Source organism: Mus caroli, unplaced genomic scaffold (assembly GCF_978045245.1).
Source record: "Mus caroli unplaced genomic scaffold, Mus_caroli_1 scaffold_1, whole genome shotgun sequence".
Lineage (NCBI taxonomy): Eukaryota > Metazoa > Chordata > Mammalia > Rodentia > Muridae > Mus > Mus caroli.
In genome coordinates, this window is record NW_028227256.1 from 175,916,971 (window position 1) to 175,938,035 (window position 21,065).

Consider the following 21,065-nt stretch of genomic DNA (forward strand, 5'->3'; position numbering starts at 1 on the left):
CCAGTCTATCAGTAAAGGCATTGAAGATTCACTACATACCAAAAGGCTGAAGCAGCTTAGTTCTGATGTCAGCGAAGGAAGGCAGAGGCAGCTCACCAGTAGAGCAAATAAGACCAATGAACACACCCCCAAGACGCCAAGGCTATGAGGTGAAAAGGAAAATGTTTCCCTCTTGGATGTCCTTAAGTCTGTGTCACTGGAGAAAGGTACTTACTGCCCACCTTCGGGTGGTGACCAAGAAAATCCTTCATAGGCATCGTTGGAGATGAGTTAACTAATCTAAACTAACCCCTCACAGATGTGCACAGAGCCTTGTTCTTGGATGATTCTACTTCCTGGCAAGTTGACAACCAGTATCAATCATGACACCCCCTGTCCTAAATCATCATGCAAACGTGCATTCAGTAAAGAATGGAACAGCAAAAAGGGCCCTCTTGATGAAACAGCAGCTACTGTGCACACTGTCAGATTCTTCCCTTGTCCAGCTTTTATGCTGCTCTAAACATAGCTAATAAAAGAACTAGTTAACATAAGGGATCATCCAAGAGAAGATCAGTAATGAGGTCTCCTCAATTCCCAAAGTAGGATTTCCATAGGAAAATTACCAACAGTTGGGAATCTAGATGCCAATTAGTGGCATTCCTGCATTCTCGGATTTAATTAGAATTCTATTCAACCCTAACGAAAATGTATTAAAATAAGCCCAAGGAAGGAAGTCTCTCTGGCACTTATTCACAGTGAAGCAAAACTCTAAAATGACAGATCATGCAATGCATGCTTTTTCCACAAGAGGGCACTGTGATCCTTGCACAAATTCTCCTAGTGACCCTTTAGTCCTTAAGCATTTTTACACTCAATTCTTTAGAAAACAAAACAAACAAAACCCAACCTTAACATTTATTGGAGGGGGAAGTTAAGTTGTCAGAACTCTTTCAGAGCTGGTTCTCTCCTTCCACTTCCTGGGTTCCAGGGGTCAAACTCAGGTCATCAGGCTCCAAAGCATTGTCTTTTCCTGCTCAGCCATTCCTTTTCATCTACTCCTAACGCTTAGGAAATCAAGAATTCTATCGATAACTTAAGATGTAATCAAACTCCTGTTTCCACCAAGCTCCTGGCTTTTGAGCCTAGCTCGACCTCCAACTACAAACTTGTGAGTGTCCTGGCTTCTTCTGTGGCAAGAGTCCAGAGCACTTGCGTGAGGGTTTTCTCTTTGTTTTATTTCATTTTGTCTTTAATTTTCTGTGGTTCTCCCTGACTCAGACACCAAGCTACTCCCTCTTCAGCATGCCTGTTTGAGAACTGAGCTTCTGAGCTCTTCATGGTTTCTCAAACTAGTTAACACAGAAGCAGAAATGGCTTCCCAGGAACTGCTTTTTAACACTGAAGCTTTCCTCTGCACTTTGAGAGAATTGGACAATGACCAGTTGTGCTAACAGCGTATGGGGATCAGCATACCTTACCCAGACTGAAACCTGGCTCCAATAGCTTTGAATTGAAGCAGAGATCTGAGCAAGGAACAGGACGAGGATCTAGAATTTTCAAGGCATTCAAGACAAGGATTTAGTATTGTTAAGGAACAGCTAAAAAAAGGATCTTGTAGTTTTTGTAAACCAACACAGAGCTTTCAGGTGACAAATTGTCATTTTTTTTAATTTTTAATATTTTTTATTACGTATTTTCCTCAATTACATTTCCAATGCTATCCCAAAAGTCCCCCATAGCGCCCCCCACTTCCCTACCCACCCATTCCCATTCTTTTGGCCCTGGCATTCCCCTATATTGGGGCATATAAAGTTTGTAAGTCCAATGGGCCTCTCTTTCCAGTGATGGCCGACTAGGCCATCTTTCGATACATATGCAGCTAGAGACAAGAGCTCCGGGGTACTGGTTAGTTCATCATGTTGTTCCAACTATAGGGTTGCAGATCCCTTTAGCTCCTTGGGTACTTTTTCTAGCTTCTCCATTGGGAACCCTGTGATACATCCAATAGCTGACTGTGAGCATCCACTCTTGTGTTTGCTAGGCCCCGGCATTGTCTCACAAGAGACAGCTATATTTGGGTCCTTTCAGCAAAATCTTGCTAGTGTATGCAATGGTGTCAGCGTTTAGAAGCTGATTATGGGATGGAACCCTGGATACGGCAGTCTCTAGATGGTCCATCCTTTCATCACAGCACCAAACTTTGTCTCTGTAACTCCTTCCATGGGGGTTTTGTTCCCAATTCTAAGAAGGGGCACAGTGTCCACACTTTGGTCTTCATTCTTCTTGAGTTTCATGCGTTTAGCAAATTGTATCTTATATCTTGGGTATCCTAAGTTTTGGGCTAATATCCACTTATCAGTGAATACATATTGTGTGAGTTCCTTTGTGATTGTGTTACCTCACTCAAGATGATGCCCTCCAGGTCCATCCATTTGGCTAGGAATTTCATAAATTCATTCTTTTTAATAGCTGAGTAGTATTCCATTGTGTAAATATACCATAATTTCTGTATCCATTCCTCTGTTGAGGGACATCTGGGTTCTTTCCTGCTTCTGGCTATTATAAATAGGGCTGCTATGAACATAGTGGAGCATGTGTCCTTCTTACCTGTTGGGACATCTTCTGGATATATGCCCAGGAGAGGTATTGCTGGATCCTCCGGTAGTACTATGTCCAATTTTCTGAGGAACCGCCAGACTGATTTCCAGAGTGGTTGTACAAGCTTGCAATCTCACCAACAATGGAAGAGTGTTCCTCTTTCTCCACATCCTCGCCAGCATCTGCTGTCACCTGGATTTTTGATCTTAGCCATTCTGACTGCTGTGAGATGGAATCTCAGGGTTGTTTTAATTTGCATTTCCCTGATGATTAAGGATGTTGAACATTTTTTCAGGTGCTTCTCTGCCATTCGGTATTCCTCAGGTGAGAATTCTTTGTTCAGTTCTGAGCCCCATTTTTTAATGGGGTTATTTGACTTTCTGGAGTCCACCTTCTTGAGTTCTTTATATATATTGGATATTAGTCCCCTATCTGATTTAGGATAGGTAAAGATCCTTTCCCAATCTGTTGGTGGTTTTTTTGTCTTATTGATGGTGTCTTTTGCCTTGCAGAAGCTTTGCAGTTTCATGAGGTCCCACTTGTCAATTCTCGATCTTACAGCACAAGCCATTGCTGTTCTATTCAAGAATTTTTCCCCTGTGCCCATATCTTCAAGGCTTTTCCCCACTTTCTCCTCTATAAGTTTCAGTGTCTCTGGTTTTATGTGAAGTTCCTTGATCCACTTAGACTTGACCTTAGTACAAGGAGATAGGAATGGATCGATTCGCATTCTTCTACATGTTAACAACCAGTTGTGCCAGCACCATTTGTTGAAAATGCTGTCTTTCTTCCACTGGATGTTTTTAGCTCCCTTGTCGAAGATCAAGTGACTATAGGTGTGTGGGTTCATTTCTGGGCCTTCAATTCTATTCCATTGGTCTATTTGTCTGTCACTATACCAGTACCACGCAGTTTTTATCACAATTGCTCTGTAGTAAAGCTTTAGGTCCGGCATGGTGATTCCACCAGAGGTTCTTTTATCCTTGAGAAGAGTTTTTGCTATCCTAGGTTTTTTGTTGTTCCAGATGAATTTGCAGATTGCACTTTCTAATTCGTTGAAGAATTGAGTTGGAATTTTGATGGGGATTGCATTGAATCTGTAGATTGCTTTTGGCAAGATAGCCATTTTTACAATGTTGATCCTGCCAATCCATGAGCATGGGAGATCTTTCCATCTTCTGAGATCTTCTATAATTTCTTTCTTCAGAGACTTGAAATTTTTATTATACAGATCTTTCACTTCCTTAGTTAGAGTCACGCCAAGATATTTAATATTATTTGTGACTATTGAGAAGGGTGTTGTTTCCCTAATTTCTTTCTCAGCCTGTTTATTCTTTGTGTAGAGAAAGGCCATTGATTTGTTTGAGTTAATTTTATATCCAGCTACTTCACCGAAGCTGTTTATCAGGTTTAGGAGTTCTCTGGTGGAATTTTTAGGGTCACTTATATATACTATCATATCATCTGCAAAAAGTGATATTTTGACTTCATCTTTTCCAATTTGTTTCCCTTTGATCTCCTTTTGTTGTCGAATTGCTCTGGCTAGGACTTCAAGTACAATGTTGAATAGGTATGGAGAAAGTGGACAGCCTTGTCTAGTCCCTGATTTTAGAGGGATTGCTTCAAACTTCTCACCATTTACTTTGATGTTGGCTACTGGTTTGCTGTAGATTGCTTTTATCATGTTTAGGTATGGGCCTTGAATTCCTGATCTTTCCAAGACTTTTATCATGAATGGGTGTTGGATCTTGTCAAATGCTTTTTCCGCATCTAACGAGATGACCATGTGGTTTTTGTCTTTGAGTTTGTTTATATACTGGATTACGTTGATGGATTTCCGTATATTGAACCATCCCTGCATCCCTGGGATGAAACCTACTTGGTCAGGATGGATGATTGTTTTGATGTGTTCTTGGATTCGGTTAGCAAAAACTTTATTGAGGATTTTTGCATCAATATTCATAAGGGATATTGGTCTGAAGTTTTCTATCTTTGTTGGGTCTTTTTGTGGTTTAGGTATCAGAGTAATTGTGGCTTCATAGAATGAGTTGGGTAGAGTACCTTCTGTTTCTATTTTGTGGAATAGTTTGTGAAGAACTGGGATTAGATCTTCTTTGAAGGTCTGATAGAACTCTGCACTAAACCCATCTGGTCCTGGGCTTTTTTTGGTTGGGAGACTATTAATGACTGCTTCTATTTCTTTGGGGGATATAGGGCTGTTTAGATCATTAACCTGATCTTGATTCAACTTTGTTACCTGGTATCTGTCTAGGAACTTCTCCATTTCATCCACGTTCTCCAGTTTTGTTGAGTATAGCCTTTGGTAGAAGGATCTGATGGTGTTTTGGATGTCTTCAGGATCTGTTGTTATGTCTCCTTTTTCATTTCTGATTTTGTTAATTAGGATGCTTTCCCTGTGCCCTCTAGTGAGTCTGGCTAAGGGTTTATCTATCTTGTTGATTTTCTCAAAGAACCAGCTCCTTGATTGGTTGAACTTTGAATAGTTCTTCTTGTTTCCACTTGGTTGATTTCGCCCCTGAGTTTGATTATTTCCTGCCCTCTACTCCTCTTGGGTGAATTTGCTTCCTTTTGTTCTAGTGCTTTTAGGTGTGTTGTCAAGCTGCTAATGTGTGCTCTCTCTACTTTCTTTTTGGAGGCACTCAGAGCTATGAGTTTTCCTCTTAGGAATGCTTTCATTGCGTCCCATAAGTTTGGGTATGTTGTGGCTTCATTTTCATTGAACTCTAAATAAGGTCCTTAATTTCTTTCTTTATTCCTTCTTTGACCAAGGTATCATTGAGAAGAGTGTTCAGTTTCCACGTGAATGTTGGCTTTCTATTATTTATTTTGTTATTGAAGATCAGCCTTAGTCCATGGTGATCTGATAGGATGCATGGGACAATTTCAATATTTTTGTATCTGTTGAGGCCTGTTTTTTGACCAATTATGTGGTCAATTTTGGAGAAGGTACCATGAGGTGCTGAGAAGAAGGTATATCCTTTTGTTTTAGGATAGAATGTTCTGTAGATATCTGCCAGATCCATTTGATTCATAACTTCTGTTAGTTTCACTGTGTCCCTGTTTAGTTTCTGTTTCCATGATCTGTCCATTGGTGAAAGTGGTGTGTTGAGGTCTCCCATTATTATTGTATGAGGTGCAATGTGTGCTTTGAGATTTACTAAAGTTTCTTTAATGAATGTGGCTGCCTTTGTATTTGGAGCATAGATATTCAGGATTGATAGTTCCTCTTGGAGGATTTTACCTTTGATGAGTATGAAGTGCCCCTCCCTGTCTTTTTTGATGACTTTGGGTTGGAAGTCAATCTTATCAGATATTAGAATGGCTACTCCAGCTTGTTTCTTCATACCATTTCCTTGGAAAATTGTTTTCCAGCCTTTCATTCTGAGGTAGTGTCTATCTTTTTCTCTGAGATGAGTTTCCTGTAAGCAGCAAAATGTTAGGTCTTGTTTGTGTAGCCAGTTTGTTAGTCTATGTCTTTTTATTGGGGAGTTGAGTCCATTGATATTAAGAGATATTAAGGAAAAGTAATTGTTGTTTCCTGTTATTTTTTGTTGTTAAAGTTGGCATTCTGTTCTTGTGGCTGTCTTCTTTTAGGTTTGTTGAGGGATTACCTTCTTGTTGTTTCTAGGGCGTGGTTCCTGTCCTTGTATTGGTTTTTTCCTGTTCTTATCCTTTGAAGGGCTGGATTCGTGGAGAGATAATGTGTGAATTTGGTTTTGTCGTGGAATACTTTGGTTTCTCCATCTATGTTAATTGAGAGTTTGGCTGGGTATAGTAGCCTGGGCTGGAATTTGTGTTCTTTTAGTGTCTGTATAACATCTGTCCAGGATCTTCTGGCTTTCATAGTCTCTGGTGAAAAATCTGGTGTAATTCTGATAGGCTTGCCTTTATATGTTACTTGGCCTTTTTCTCTTACTGCTTTTAGTATTCTATCTTTATTTAGTGCATTTGTTCTTCTGATTATTATGTGTCGGGAGGTATTTCTTTTCTGGTCCAGTCTATTTGGAGTTCTGTAGGCTTCTTGTATGTTCATGGGCTTCTCTTTCTTTAGATTTGGGAAGTTTTCTTCTATAATTTTGTTGAAGATATTTGCTGGTCCTTTGAGTTGAAAATCTTCATTCTCATCCACTCCTATTATCCGTAGGTTTGGTCTTCTCATTGTGCCCTGTATTTCTTGGATGTTTTGAGTTAGGATCTTTTTGCGTTTTACATTTTCCTTGATTGTTGTGCCGATGTTCTCTATGGAATCTTCTGCACCTGAGATTCTCTCTTCCATCTCTTGTATTCTGTTGCTGATGCTGGTATCTATGGTTCCAGATTTCTTTCCTAGGGTTTCTATCTCCAGTGTTGCCTCATTTTGGGTTTTCTTTATTGTGTCTACTTCCCTTTTTAGGTCTAGTATGGTTTTGTTCATTTCCATCATCTGTTTGGATGTGTTTTCCTGTTTTTCTTTAAGGACTTCTACCTGTTTGATTGTGTTATCCTGTTTTTCTTTAAGGACTTCTACCTGTTTGATTGTGTTATCCTGTTTTTCTTTAAGGACTTGTAACTTTTTAGTAGTGTTCTCCTGTAATTCTTTAAGTGAGTTATTAAAGTCCTTCTTGATGTCCTCTACCATCATCATGAGATATGCTTTTAGATCCGTGTCTAGCTTTTCCGGTGTGTTGGGGTGCCCTGGACTGGGCGAAGTGGGAGTGCTGGGTTCTGATGATGGTGAGTGGTCTTGGTTTCTGTTAGTAAGATTATTAAGTTTACCTTTCGCCATCTGGTAATCTCTGAGGTTAGTTGTTATCGTTGTCACTGTTTAAAGATTGGAGCAGACTCTGTGTTCCACTCACCCGAAGTCTCAAAATCCTGTGGCGGTTGTCGTGGGTGGCTGGCGGGTGTCAGCCGACCCTGCGCTCTAGCTATCCCGGTGCTGGTCAGACCGGATGAGGCTTGTGGCCCTACTCAGGCCGGATTTCTGCCTCCCCAACCAAAGCAGTCTCAGTTCCCGCGCAATTGGACTGGAGCAGAAGCTGTATTCCACCCACCAGAAGTCTCAAGATCCTGTGGCGGGTGTCGTGGGTAGCTGGCGGGTGTCAGCCGACCCTGTGCTCTAGCTACCCCGGTGCTGGTCAGGCCCGAAGAGGCCTGTGGCCCTACTCAGGCCGGTTTTCTGCTTCCCTAACTAATGCAGTCTCAGGTCCCGCGCGCAATTCGATTGGAGCAGAAGCTGTGTTCCACTCACCAGAAGTCTTAAGATCCTGTGGCGGGTGTTATGGGTAGCTGGCGAGTGTCAGCCGACCCTGCGCCCTAGCTTCCATGGTGCTGTTCTGAGGGGAAGAGGCTTGTGGCCCTACTCAGGCCGGATTTCTGCCTCCCCAACCAAAGCAGTCTCAGTTCCCGCGCGATTGGACTGGAGCAGAAGCTGTGTTCCACTCACCAGAAGTCTCAAAATCCTGTGGCGGGGGTCGTGGGTAGCTGGCGGGTGTCAGCCGACCCTGCGCTCTAGGTACCCCGGTGCTGGTCAGGCCGGAAGAACGACACATTGTCATTTGAAAGTGGAGGTACAGTTCAAGAATCAGCAGGAGCCTAGAAGCAAGAGCTGGACACTACAGTCTGAGTCTCCAGGGAAATTCCTACCCAACGAGTGGGACAATTTCATTCAGATATGAGAGCAATAAGGAGTCTGGAAAGTAGGGACAGGGCGTTCTGAAATTCAAGGCCCTTCTCAGATACCCAGTGAGTCTGAGGCCTGCCAGCCTGAACTATGAGACTCTGTGTCAGAGAAGAGGGGCAAGGAGAAAGGGAGAGAGAGCAGGAAGCCAGGAGAGGGAGGTGTGAAGAGGAGGCAGTAGTGTAACCATTTGAGTTCTACAATGCAAAGGTGAAAAGTTATTAATAGCAACTATATCGTTGCTCTCAAGCCTCTATCTATCTATCTGTTATTAAAGAGAAAAAAATCGTCATATACAGTACCAGCTTTCTTTCAAAACTGCAGGGGTCTAAGGGAACTGCTCTCAGCTTTGTGTGGCTAATGTGTCCTGTGACAGTATCAAGAGGGAGCACCCTCTCCATGCGGGAGGGTGACCATGTCTACTGTCGCTGTGGAGAGTCTTCCCTGCCTTACCTCAGCTCTTTTGGCTGCCGACTGCAAGATTCAGTCCGTATTCCAGCTGGCCCCACCTAGGAAGTAGGTAGGAAGTCCAACCTTCAGTACATAACCCTGTGGTCTCACTGTCCAATACATGACTTTTCATTTAATGACACCCAGAGACCCTTGCTTTGTCCTTCCACCTGTCCCATCCTCTCTCGCATGTCATCAGGACCCCACCAGTCCCATTTTATCAATATGTGGTCGTTAGGGCAATGGAGAAAACTTACAGTTCACATTCTCCTTCTTCTCTATTGTTAGGTTTTTATTTTGAATAACGTCTGTTCCATGGCTCTGGACCTGGTGGTGCACACCTGTAATCTTGGCACTTAGGAGGTGTACACGCCAAGAGCAGGAGTTCAAGTCCAGCCTGGGCTCCAAAGTGAACTCAAAGGTTCAAAATGAGCAGCGGCTGCATTGAGATCCTGTCTCAAAACAAGGCTCATTTATATTCCTAGAAATCACATACAATCAAATCACAGATCAATATCTGTAAGAGTCGGGGAGTTCCAGTAACTTCCCTGGGGTCAGAGGCTAAGAAATGATAAGACAGGATTCAACCACTATGAATGGCACATTCATGTAATCCCAGCACTTGGGAAGTAGAGATAGAGAACCAGGATCTCAAGGGCTCCTTCACTTCATAGTAAGCTTGAAGCCTACCTGGGCACTTTGAGACGCTATCTCAAAAATAAGTCAACAAAAAAAGATTTACACTTAAGACCATGCGACCTGCAAGCTGCAGGCCCTCTATTTGACACTAAGCTATCATTTTTGTGTTTGTTGTTTCAGGTATGATGAAAATGGATTTATTAAAATAGTTGACGCAAATTTTATCTTGTGGGAAATCCATGGAAGGAACGACTATACCTTTAATTCTACTATGGAGCAGGTAGGACATCTTTGAATTTAAACCAAACTTATTAAACACGCAATTAAAGGTATCCTTTTGATTTTTCAATTTGTATGTAAATTATCTAATGGAAGTGAAACCAAGCCATAAGTAGAAAAGAAAGCCGACTCTATATTAAAGCCAGTGACTTCTGAGAAAGAAGAAGCTGCTGTCTATAAAACAGATGAAAGAAAGATCAGGAAAAATAAAATAGCGTGATGGGAAGGCCACTCAGCCCTAAATAACCTAAATGAACATTTTCTTGTCTATTTTAACTGTGTTGAGTGTTTCAGTATGGATGGGTTTGCATTTGGTTTTAAGACATTGGTGCTCTATTGTGATAAAAACTGCATGGTACTGGTATAGTGACAGACAAGTAGACCAATGGAATAGAATTGAAGACCCAGAAATGAACCCACACACCTATGGTCACTTGATCTTCGACAAGGGAGCTATAACCATCCAGTGGAAGAAAGACAGCATTTTCAACAAATGCTGCTGGCACAACTGGTGGTTATCATGTAGAAGAATGCGAATTGATCCATTCCTATCTCCTTGTACTAAGGTCAAATCTAAGTGGATCAAGGAACTCCACATAAAACCAGAGACACTGAAACTTATAGAGGAGAAAGTGGGGAAAAGCCTTGAAGATATGGGCACAGGGGAAAAATTCCTGAATAGAACAGCAATGGCTTGTGCTGTAAGATGGAGAATTGACAAATGGGACCTCATGAAACTGCAAAGCTCCTGCAAGGCAAAAGACACCGTCAATAAGACAAAAAGGCCACCAACAGATTGGAAAAGTATCTTTACCTATCCTAAATCAGATAGGGGACTAATATCCAATATATATAAAGAACTCAAGAGGGTGGACTCCAGAAAATCAAATAACCCCATTAAAAAATGGGGCTCAGAGCTAAACAAAGAATTCTCACCTGAGGAATACTGAATGGCTGAGAAGCACCTGAAAAAATGCTCAGCATCCTTAATCATCAGAGAAATGCAAATCAAAACGACCCTGAGATTCCATCTCACACCAGTCAGAATGGCTAAGATCAAAAATTCAGGTGACAGCAGATGCTGGCGAGGATGTGGAGAAAGAATGAACACTCCTCCACTGTTGGTGGGATTGCAAGCTTGTACAACCACTCTGGAAATCAGTCTGGTTGTTCCTCAAAAAATTGGGCATAGTACTACTGGAGGATCCCGCAATACCTCTCCTGGGCATATATCCAGAAGATGTCCCAACCGGTAAGAAGGACACATGCTCCACTATGTTCACAGCAGCCTTATTTATAATAGCCAGAAGCTGGAAAGACCCCAGATGCCCCTCAACAGAGGAATGGATACAAAAAATGTGCTACATTTACACAATGGAGTACTACTCAGCTATTAAAAAGAATGAATTTATGAAATTTCTAGGCAAATGGTTGGACCTGGAGGGCATCATCCTGAGTGAGGTAACACAATCACAAAAGAACTCAAATGATATGTACTCACTGATAAGTGGATATTAGCCCAGAAACTTAGTATACCCGAGATATAAGAGATAATTTGTAAAACACAGGAAACTGAAGAAGAACAAAGACCAAAGTGTGGACACTTTGCCACTTCTTAGAATTGGAAACAATCACCCATGGAAGGAGTTACAGAGACAAAGTTTGGAGCTGAGACAAAAGGATGGACCATCTAGAGACTGCCATATCCAGGGATCCATCCCATAATTAGCCTCCAAACGATGACAACATTGCATACACTAGCAAGCATTTGCTGAAAGGACCCTGATATAGCTGTCTCTTGTGAGACTAGGCCGGGGCCTAGCAAACACATAACTGGATGCTCACAGTCAGCTATTGGATGGATCACAGGGCCCCCAATGGAGGAGCTAGAGAAAGTATCCAAGGAGCTAAAGGGATCTGCAACCATGTAGGTGCAACAACATTATGAACTAACCAGTACCCCGGAGCTCTTGACTCTAGCTGCATATGTATCAAAAGATGGCCTAGTAGGCCATCACTGGAAAGAGAGGCCCAGTGGACATGCAAACTTTATATGCCCCAGTACAGGGGAACACCAGGGCCAAAAAGTGGGAATGGGTGGGTAGGGGACGGGGGGGGGGGGAGGGTATCGGGGACTTTTGGGATTGCATTGGAAATGTAATTGAGAAAAATACGTAATAAGTATATATATATAAAAGACATTGGTGCTCTATGAAATGGGTGCTCTCCACTCTTCATCTTCCTCTGTACCTTTGCACCATTTTACTGTACTGGCCTCAGCCTCTGTGGCTCTTCCCTCTCCCTTCCTTCCATCCTCCAAGACCTGCCGATCTCGATCTCCTGATTCACCCCTCCCCCATTATGTCTTTTGTAATTACTCTTTCTAGCCACTGTGGTCATTTATGTCTTTAAGCCTTCCTGTGGAGATAGAGCCTTCTAGAAGTTAACAGCAGGATTTCCTAAGATTCCCTTAAGATCACAGGCTCAAAGAAAGTCAGAGTGACATCTTTCCATGTGACATATTTTTTGTCATTAGAGATTATTTATCTGAGATATAGCACTCACCTAGATGCCAACAAGGAGAATTGAATTACACTTTACCACTCTCAGAAGGCAGCACCTTTCAATTACATAACTAAATAAATCCATCATGTCACAGATTCCTGTATTTGTTCTACATTCAAGATGAAAGACCTTCATCCCCATTGATTCATCATTAAAGTACTTGTTGCTGAGTAGTTGTGGTGCACACCTTTAATCCCAGCACATTGGGAGACAGAGGCTGGCAGACCTCTGTGTTCAAGAACAGCCCAGTCTACAGAGTGAGTTCCAGGACAGCCAGAGCTCCATAGAGAAAACTTGTCTCAAAAACAAAAACAAACAAACAAACAAAAAAGATGAAAAAGAGGAAGGAATAAAAAGAGAAAGAGGAAGAAGAGGAAGAGGTAGAAGAGGAGGAGGAGAAGGAGTAGGAAGACTATGTAAGACAAGAATATATGAGAAGGAGAATGAATGAGGAGGAGGGGAAGGAATAAACTAGGAGGAGGAGAAGAAGAAAGAAGAAGGAGGAAGAGGAAGAAGAAGGAAAAGGAAAGAAGGAGGAGGAGGAAAGAAGAAAGGAAGAAAAAGAAAATAAGGAGAAGAAGAGGAAGAGGAGAAAGAGGAAGAAGAGGAAGAAGAGAAAGAGGAGGAGGAAGGTAGAAGAGGAAGAAGAGGAAGAGGAGAAAGGGGAGGAAGAGGAAGAAGGGGAGAAGAGAAGAAAGGGGAGGAAGAGGAAGAAGGGGGAGAAGAGGAAGAAGAGGAGAAAGGGGAGGAAGAGGAGAAGGAAGAAGAAGAAGGAGGAGGAGGAAGAGAAAGAAGAAGAAGAAGGAGGAGGAAGAGAAGGAGAAGAAGGAGGAGGAGGAGAAGAAGAAGAAAGAAGAAGAAGAAGAAGAGGAGGAGGAGGAGGAGGGGGGAGGAGGAGGAGGAGGAGGAGGAGGAGGAGGAGGAGGAGGAGAAGAAGAAGAAGAAGAAGAAGAAGAAGAAGAAGAAGAAGAAGAAGAAGAAGAAGAAGAAGAAGAAGAAGAAGAAGAAGAAGAAGAAGAAGAAGAAAAGAAAAAAAAGAAAAAGGAGAAGGAGGAGAAGGAGGAAGAGGAAAAGGAGAAAGTACGACAATGACGAAGACGACTACAACAAACTGTGTATGTCTGTACATTTTTATGGGGGTGTGCTTGCACCAGAGTACATGTGTGTGGAGCCCAGAAGACAACCCTTCCATTGATTGCATAGAGGCATTGCTGAGAAGTAAAACTTCACAAGAACTACATTTCCCATAATCACCTCGGTGAGTCCATTCCTGGCTCTTGTGACTGCAAAGTGAGCAGAAAGTCTACCATTCTCCCACGGACCTCCGTTCTTCCTGTCCCCTTAGTTCATTACAGCAGCAGCTGAGGATGGACTGGTTGAGAGCTGAAAAAACAGTCCAGAGGAGGAACTTCATGGAGCTGTCATGAAAAAGCCTGACCTCCAAGGTCATGCTTCAAGGATAGTAACCTGGGAGAACTGAGATGGGCTTTGTACGACCCAGAATCAAACTTTCAGTTGGGTGGGATAGGACACACCTGGAATCTCAGCACTTGGGAGATGGAGAAAGGTAGACCAGTTCAAAGTATAGCAACATGTCAAGTTGTAGGCCAACCCTAGGCTACCTTTATCTCAAACAAACAGATGAGCTATTTGGTTTCAATGGTAGAGCTCTTGCCAAGTGCCCAGGGTTGGATTCTTAACATCATAAGGTAGGCATGATGGCACATGCCTTTAATCCTAGAAACCCAGTACTCGGAGAGGTAGAGACAGATAAATCTGAGTTCAGGGCCAGCCTGGTCTACAGATGGAGTTCCAGGACAGCCAGGGTTACACAGTAAACATTTTCTCAAAAACAAAAACAAAAAACTAAACCAAAACAAAACAACAAGCAAGCAAACAAAGATTCCTAAGACTATGATACTAAAAGTCAGGTTCTGATCATGTCTGACCCTGTGAACAATGCAGAGACCCAGGACAATGCAACGTGTATTAGACATGTGCCTAAGCTCACCCACACTGCTGTACCCCTCTTGGCAGTCCTACTCCTGGACTGTTTCTTATGAGTCGTCACATGGCTGGGACACTCGAAATGAAACCTTTGCTCCTCCTCCCTCTCGATCATTTCCAGTTTTCTTCCCTTCTTTAGCTCTCCAGCTTGCTCCACAGTTTGGTCAGCCACTGCCTTCCTTTCCCAGGTGTGATCTCTACAAGCTCTCATGGCAAGAGTAAATGCTTGCCTTCCCTTTACCCTGCCCTGGCCTGTGTCTGAGCTGCAGGTCACACACAGTGAACATGTGTGACGATGCCTAGTAACTAGGACAGCCAGGTCTTTGAACTAAAAGTGATTTCAACACAATAACTGACAACGTAAAACACTGTACTAAACATTTTATGTGAAGAGTGTGTCTCCTCCAGAGCACATACACACGATTATTTCATACAGGACCACCCAACGAGGAGTCACCCTACTCAACAAACAGTACTGGGTAAAGTGAAACCACACACAAAAATCAAGTCAAAGCATCCTAAGCATCCTTTGACTGAGCTCCAAAGATGAGAGGTCAGTGGTTAAGAGTGCTGGCTGCTCTTTCAGAGGACTCAAGTTCAGTTCCGAGCTCCCATAAGGTGGCTCACAATCATCTGTGATCCAGGACTGGGGGATCCGATCCCTTTTGGCCACTGTGGACACTGCACTCACATGATGCACAGATATACATTCAGGCAAACACGAATATACATTTAAAAAAAAAAGTAAAATGGAACTCCCACCTGCCATCATGTGCAGATGGTAACTCAAAATTGGTTTATGGCTGAAATTTAGGATCACAAACTAGAAAAAATTCTTAGAAAAAAAAGTAGAGTAACATCATCCTAACATGGGCTTGGGCAGTGATTTATATAATGGCTATGATATCAAGTCACAGATAAAAGAAAGAAAGGAAGAGAGAATTGAGGGAGGAAGGCTAAAAGGGTAGAGGAGAAAAGAAAGGAAGAGATAGGAGAGATAGGAGAGAAAGGGAAGGAAGGGAAAACAGGAGGGAGAAGGAAGGAAAGGGAAGGAGAGTAAAGGTAGACTTGATGAAAACCTAAAAACAGTGTGCATCAAAAGATACAGGAATTGGTGCCTAGCTCAAGCTTCATCAGAGAGGTTTCACACAACAACTGATGGAAGAGGAGCAGCAAAGCATATAGGAGCCAGAGGGGTCAAGGACAAACCAAGATAGCCCACAGACTCAACTAACCTGGCCTCACAGAGACTGAAACAAATGGGAGCTACAAGAGACTGACCTAGGCCCTCTGCATAAATGTTATAGTTGTGTAGCTTGGTCTTCTTGTTGGATGCCTAGCAGTGAGAGCAGGGGTTATCCCCGACACTTTTCCTCCTACTGACTTGTTTCTTCCAGCCTTAATGCAAGGAGAGGTACCTAGTCTTGCTGTAACTTGTTGCCATGTTTTGTTGATATCCATTGGAGCACTGCCCTTTTCTGAACAGAAATCGAGGAGGAGTGAATAGGGGAGGGACTGGGAGAAAAAGAGGAATGGTAAGCTGTGGTTGGGATATAAAAATAATAAAAGTAAATCTCAAAAACCTAAACAAAAAATGCAAAAATAAAAAGATGACCTATGGAGTGGAACAAAGTATTTGAAGGTCATATATTTGATAGTAGAGTGCCCACCATATTCAGAAAACTCCCATAATTCAACAACAAAACAGCCCAAATTAAAGGGGGAGGGAGGACTTGAATGGATATTTCTCTAAAGAAAATGTGTAGTTGACATTGGAGCACATTCAGGAAACCTAAATGGAATCCACAGTGAGACACTATTTCACGTGCACTAGCATGGCAAGAATAAAAATAAACAACTGGCAATACGAGTTGGTGATGGAGGGAAAAGCAGACTCACATTGCTGGGGTGTAAAGGGCACCGCACCTCCACCCTGGGGAACGTACAGTACAGACTAGAGACTCAAAGCACAGTCTCCAGCTCTCATCCTCAATGCCTGCATGCTCCAAAGAGTGGAAAGGAATTTCTCCAGGGTTTATTTGCACACCACATTGACAGCGCTACTTACAACAGCCAAGGCTGTAAGGTTCGGGAAAGAGGGGAGTCTTGTGGAAAAGGCATGAAATGGTGGATGTATCAGAAGGTGTTAAGGGCTGAGACCACAGTGCGCAGGGACAAACATTCAAGTGAGAAACGCAAGAACTCTGAGGGATGGAGCCTAGAAAAGCCAGGGCAGCAGTTATTGGCTGCATGAGGAAGCTGTGGAGATTTTTCAGAGAGGCTTGTAGGGCTCCTGGAGACTTTCCTGGTTATGTTTTGAATCAGTAGGAAGGTTTTCATTATTGTGTTTGTTTTAGCATCAATGTGGGTTTTTTGTTTTGTTTTTTCTTTTCTGCATGGTTTTGGTTGTTTTCAAGTTAAAAGGGGCTTAAAATAAAAGGATGGATTTGTGCTATGGAAGGTTGTCTGGTAGCTCTTCACAAAATTCTACACAAATATTCATATGATCCAGCAGTTTTAGTTTCAGACCATGGCTCATCAGGTGACAGAGATCTAACTGTCAAGCCTGAAGGACCTGAAATCAATCCCCTCAGGATCCATATGGAAAAAGCATGGAACCCACAGGTTATCTGTCCTCTGGCATCTACATTCACCCAGCAGCATGCTGTTGCACATGCACGCACCACACAGACACAGACACACACACACACACACACACACATACACACACACAAGCTGTCAAAAGGAAGGAAATTCTCATACATGCTAGATCAAGGATGGCCCCTGAAGATGTTTTGCAGGCACAAAATACTGAACTATTTCACTTGTAAATGTTATTTAGTTAGTCAAAAGTCTCAGTAGAAAGTAGGATGTTGGTTGTCAGAGGTGAGGGTTTGTTCAACTGGGTCCTCGCAGTGGCTGTGGTTACAGTGTGTGAACAAAATCAAGGCCACAGAATTGAGCCTTCTCAGTGTTTAAAACTGTATTACGTTTAAGTAGTGAAAAAGAAAAGCACTATATTTAAATGTAAGGGTTTCTTGAGAAAGATAAATTTTCCAGTGCCATTAAGATATATTAGATGCTCCAATATAAGCTAATGCAAAGAATTCTCCATAACGGCATGTTGCCCTCTTTTGGCAGAATGGTTGTATAAATGAAGCACAGACGTGGGACTCAATGATAGAAGAACACCCAGACATCCCACTGGATGATGTCTGGGGGCCTCAGGTAAGAAAAGGATTAAATTTGGCCTTCAAGATTAACAAAAGTCTGATGCAAACACTTTGGATTTAAATTGCCTAGGGGAATTGAACACTACTTCTGAGTTATTTCAAAATTTCTTGTCGTTAATCTGTTTGATGTTTTCCCTCTCTGGCACTCTTTGGTAAAAGATTTATCACTAAAAATCTGAATCTGCATGGTATCAGTGATTACTATATGTAAACATGAGGAAAGCGAGCCTTTTAAAAGACTAGTTGTCTCATGGGGCTGGCGAGAGCACACACTGCTCTGACAGAGAGTCTGAGTTCTGTTCCCAAATCCATGCCACATGACCCTTAACTGCCTGTAACTTCAGCATCAGGGGATCCACTGTCTTCTTCCAGCCTACTCCGGTTATACGTATACACAAGACACATAGAGTTCAATCTAAAATGAAATCTTAAATAAACAAATTAATAAATAGTGAGCTCTAAGGGTGAAGGTGGCTTTGTTCCTTCTGTTCAATGCTACATTCCCAGCACCTAACTCATTGTAGAAAATTAATGTTTTTATAGAACTACTTCGTGAACTGTAGCTCATCACTTCCAATAAGTAATAGTTATTACTTCAAATCATAAGGAATCAATGTAGTTATGAATTCAGTTCAAACCAAACTTGCCTTCCTGGTTATTTTTGTTGTTTTTAAAAGGCACTCAAGGGTCTGAGTTGGGCAAACAAATCTTATGGAGGGCCTAACTGACACTGTGGTACTGTTCAGCAAGGACATATATCCATCAATGAGATGGGGAAAAATCATGGAATGAGCCTGAACTAGCAAGAAATAGTCTAGTGGTTTCCAAGCTTCAGAAGGCATCAGGAAGCTTGCTGGAATAGGCAACTTGGTCTCACCCAAATTTCTAATTCAGGTCCAAAATTTTTTCACACCCTCCCCATTGTCTCTTTCCCACCCATCTGCTCCACTCTCCTCCCTTCCCTTCCTCTCCTCCCCACCTTTCCATTCCCTTCTTTTCCCAGCACTAGAGATTAAATCCAGGGCATTGTGTGAGCTATGTAAGCATCTAGGTTACAAACCAGCTCCTAAACTCACGTTTCTAGAAGTCCCCAGATATAGGTGGCATTGCTTAGCTTGGGTCTTGGTGCTGTACTTTGGAAACCATGAAAGTAGCTTATGACCAGCAAAGATTCTGGAAGGAACATGTCAGGCCCTCAATCCTCGGTCTACCATGTGAAAAGGAAGGACAGCCTGAGCCAGCTGTGCTTCTGAGAAGTAGCTCTTGGAACTCTAAGTTCTCAGAGACAAATGTCTGAAAGGAAAAGTGGCATTTCTACAGGTTCTTGAAGTTGGTGTTGGAATAGATAGGGAGTGGGTGGGCACTGCAGGGCTGGCTGAATTTTCTGTGATACAGGATGGGATTTGAGTCTCTGAAAGTGACCAAGAATCCTAGACAGAGCACTCCTCGGCTAGAAATGGAGTGAGCTACGGATTCTAGGGGAGATTTGTTTTCTTGAAGACTAGGTAGACTAGTGATGGCTTAAAAATGAAAAAAAAAAAAAAAAAAAAAGAAGAGAGAGAGAGGGGAAAGATAATAATAACCAGGCAGCCCAATGGTATGACAGAAAACATCAAATGGAAGCCAGGAAGAGGAGCAACCATTGGTGAATACCATCCTTCGTATTAAAAAATTAACAAAGGAGAAAAAATAGAAAGAACAAAGATATTCCCCTGTCTCTCTAGGAAAATGCACACAGTGATACCAGGAAATCAGTCCTGATGAACTGGTTCATTTTGTGGTGATGGGCAGATATTCAGTTCCCAGGTGTAGTGCAAAGGTCTTCTTTTATTTTAATCAAGTTCATGGGTCCATGTATTAACCAACTCAGTAAACAAGAATTCTCATAGCCCAGTGTTGACCCAGAAAATATTTTGGATTTTCTTTTTCAGGAAGGGGGGTCTCTCTCCATAGCCATGGGTATCTTAGGACTCATTATATAGACTGGGCTGATTTCAAACTCAGAGGTATAGCTGCCCCTGCCTCCCAAGTGCTGGGATTAAAGTGTGTGCCACCACACCCTCCATAGTGTGCATTTCCAAGTTGGTTTACTGAAAATCCATGAGCCTTTTGTCACTCCTCACTCACTGGTACACCCGTACACCGTTAGGCAAATGGAGCAGACATGCCATGGCCGAGATGTGAACAGAGGTGAGAAAGGGTAGGAGATGTGGATTCCTACTGCTATTTTTGTATTTCATCAGGAGGGATTGTAATACTTCATTAGGTTGAACACATGCGCTTCATATGAAATTAGAGCATAACTCACCTCCACCACCTAGTATATTGAAGATGGACTATACCTGTGGTAGCACTACATTAAAAGGCCTCAAAATGTAGGGGAAATAAAGAAATCAAGAAGTAAATACCATCAGATGAATCCAGTGCCACTGACCAACCATACCACTACCCCTACTCCTGACCCGACCCTATTCACCTTTACCTTTACCCTTGCACCAACACCTACCCTTACCCCAACCACTTCACCCCAACCTACACCTACTCACACCCTTAGTCTAACCCTTCATTTATACTTAAACTTACCTCTTACATTAACCTTGCCCCTATCCCTACCAGGACTATTCAATGGCTATAGACAGACTTTGACTCCATGAAGCCTCCATGCTGTGGAAATAATCATGTGATCCGGGTCAGATGGAGCTTCAAACTCCTAGACCCAAAGAAACTTGCCAGGTTAGGGTTAGGTGTGGGTAACAGTCTTTCTAAATGGGAGAAATCCCAGCCATCTCTAGAGGAGCCCAGTAGTCTCTCTCCAGGGGCAGTCTTACCCACATAGGGTTATACCCACTTTGTACATGGGCTGGATCTCTGCCCTGCTACTATGAGTATATCCATAGCAAACTGAAACATGGGCACCATTCTCAGCTGTAATCCCTTCTGAAAACTAAACTGAGCTCCTGCACCCACATATCTTGGACTAAGTGAGGGATCCCCCAGAAGTTCCTCTCTGAACCACGGGTTGGGGCTGCTAGGGGATGTGCCAGGTATTCTCTGCTACTGCAGCTGCACAGTAGAACGATGTAGCCATCCATCTCTTAAGGATGTTTCCTAAATGAATGTATGAGGATCTGGAGCTACTGAGAATGGTTAGCGGATAGGAGCACCGGCTGCTCTTAACAGAGGACCTGGTTTTGGCTCCCAGCATCCACAAGACAGTTCAAAAGCACCTGTTAATGTCAGTTCCTGGGGGTTCAGATGCCCTTTTCTGACCTGCACAGGTAGTGTTTTTAGGTGGTGCAGTTGAATACAGAAAAAAAAATACTCATACACATAAAATTTAAATACACAAGACTTCTCATACATCATATAAATCAGATTGTATTAAAGTCTGGAAATAACCTTCTTCTGTCTTTGCTTGTACTCAGAACTATAGGCCTTGTTTTTCTTATGCTATTGGGAAGCCAGGAGACCTAAGCCAACCATATGAGATTCTAAACTATTCTAATAAAAACCACATAAAATGGCCCATGACGTATGCTGGAATGTATGTGTATCGCTTGAAGATCTTAGATCCAAACTATAGGTAAGAATAACATTTTAAGTAAGAATAAAATGATAGTTTCCCCTTATGA

At 42.5% G+C, this 21,065-nt stretch overlaps 1 protein-coding gene across 8 annotated transcripts in view; it reads left to right on the plus strand.

Annotated features, from left to right (window-relative positions):
- Positions 1-21,065, plus strand: part of LOC110288950 (cation channel sperm-associated protein subunit epsilon-like protein) — a 144,853-nt gene that overhangs the window by 112,138 nt on the left and 11,650 nt on the right. For all 8 annotated transcript variants that reach the window (XM_085843330.1, XM_085843322.1, XM_085843329.1 and 5 more), the window contains 3 exons: positions 9,530-9,629; positions 17,342-17,428; positions 20,859-21,016. In XM_085843330.1, coding sequence (XP_085699456.1) covers positions 9,530-9,629; positions 17,342-17,428; positions 20,859-21,016 — 345 coding nt within the window. The remainder of the gene's footprint in view (positions 1-9,529; positions 9,630-17,341; positions 17,429-20,858; positions 21,017-21,065) is intronic.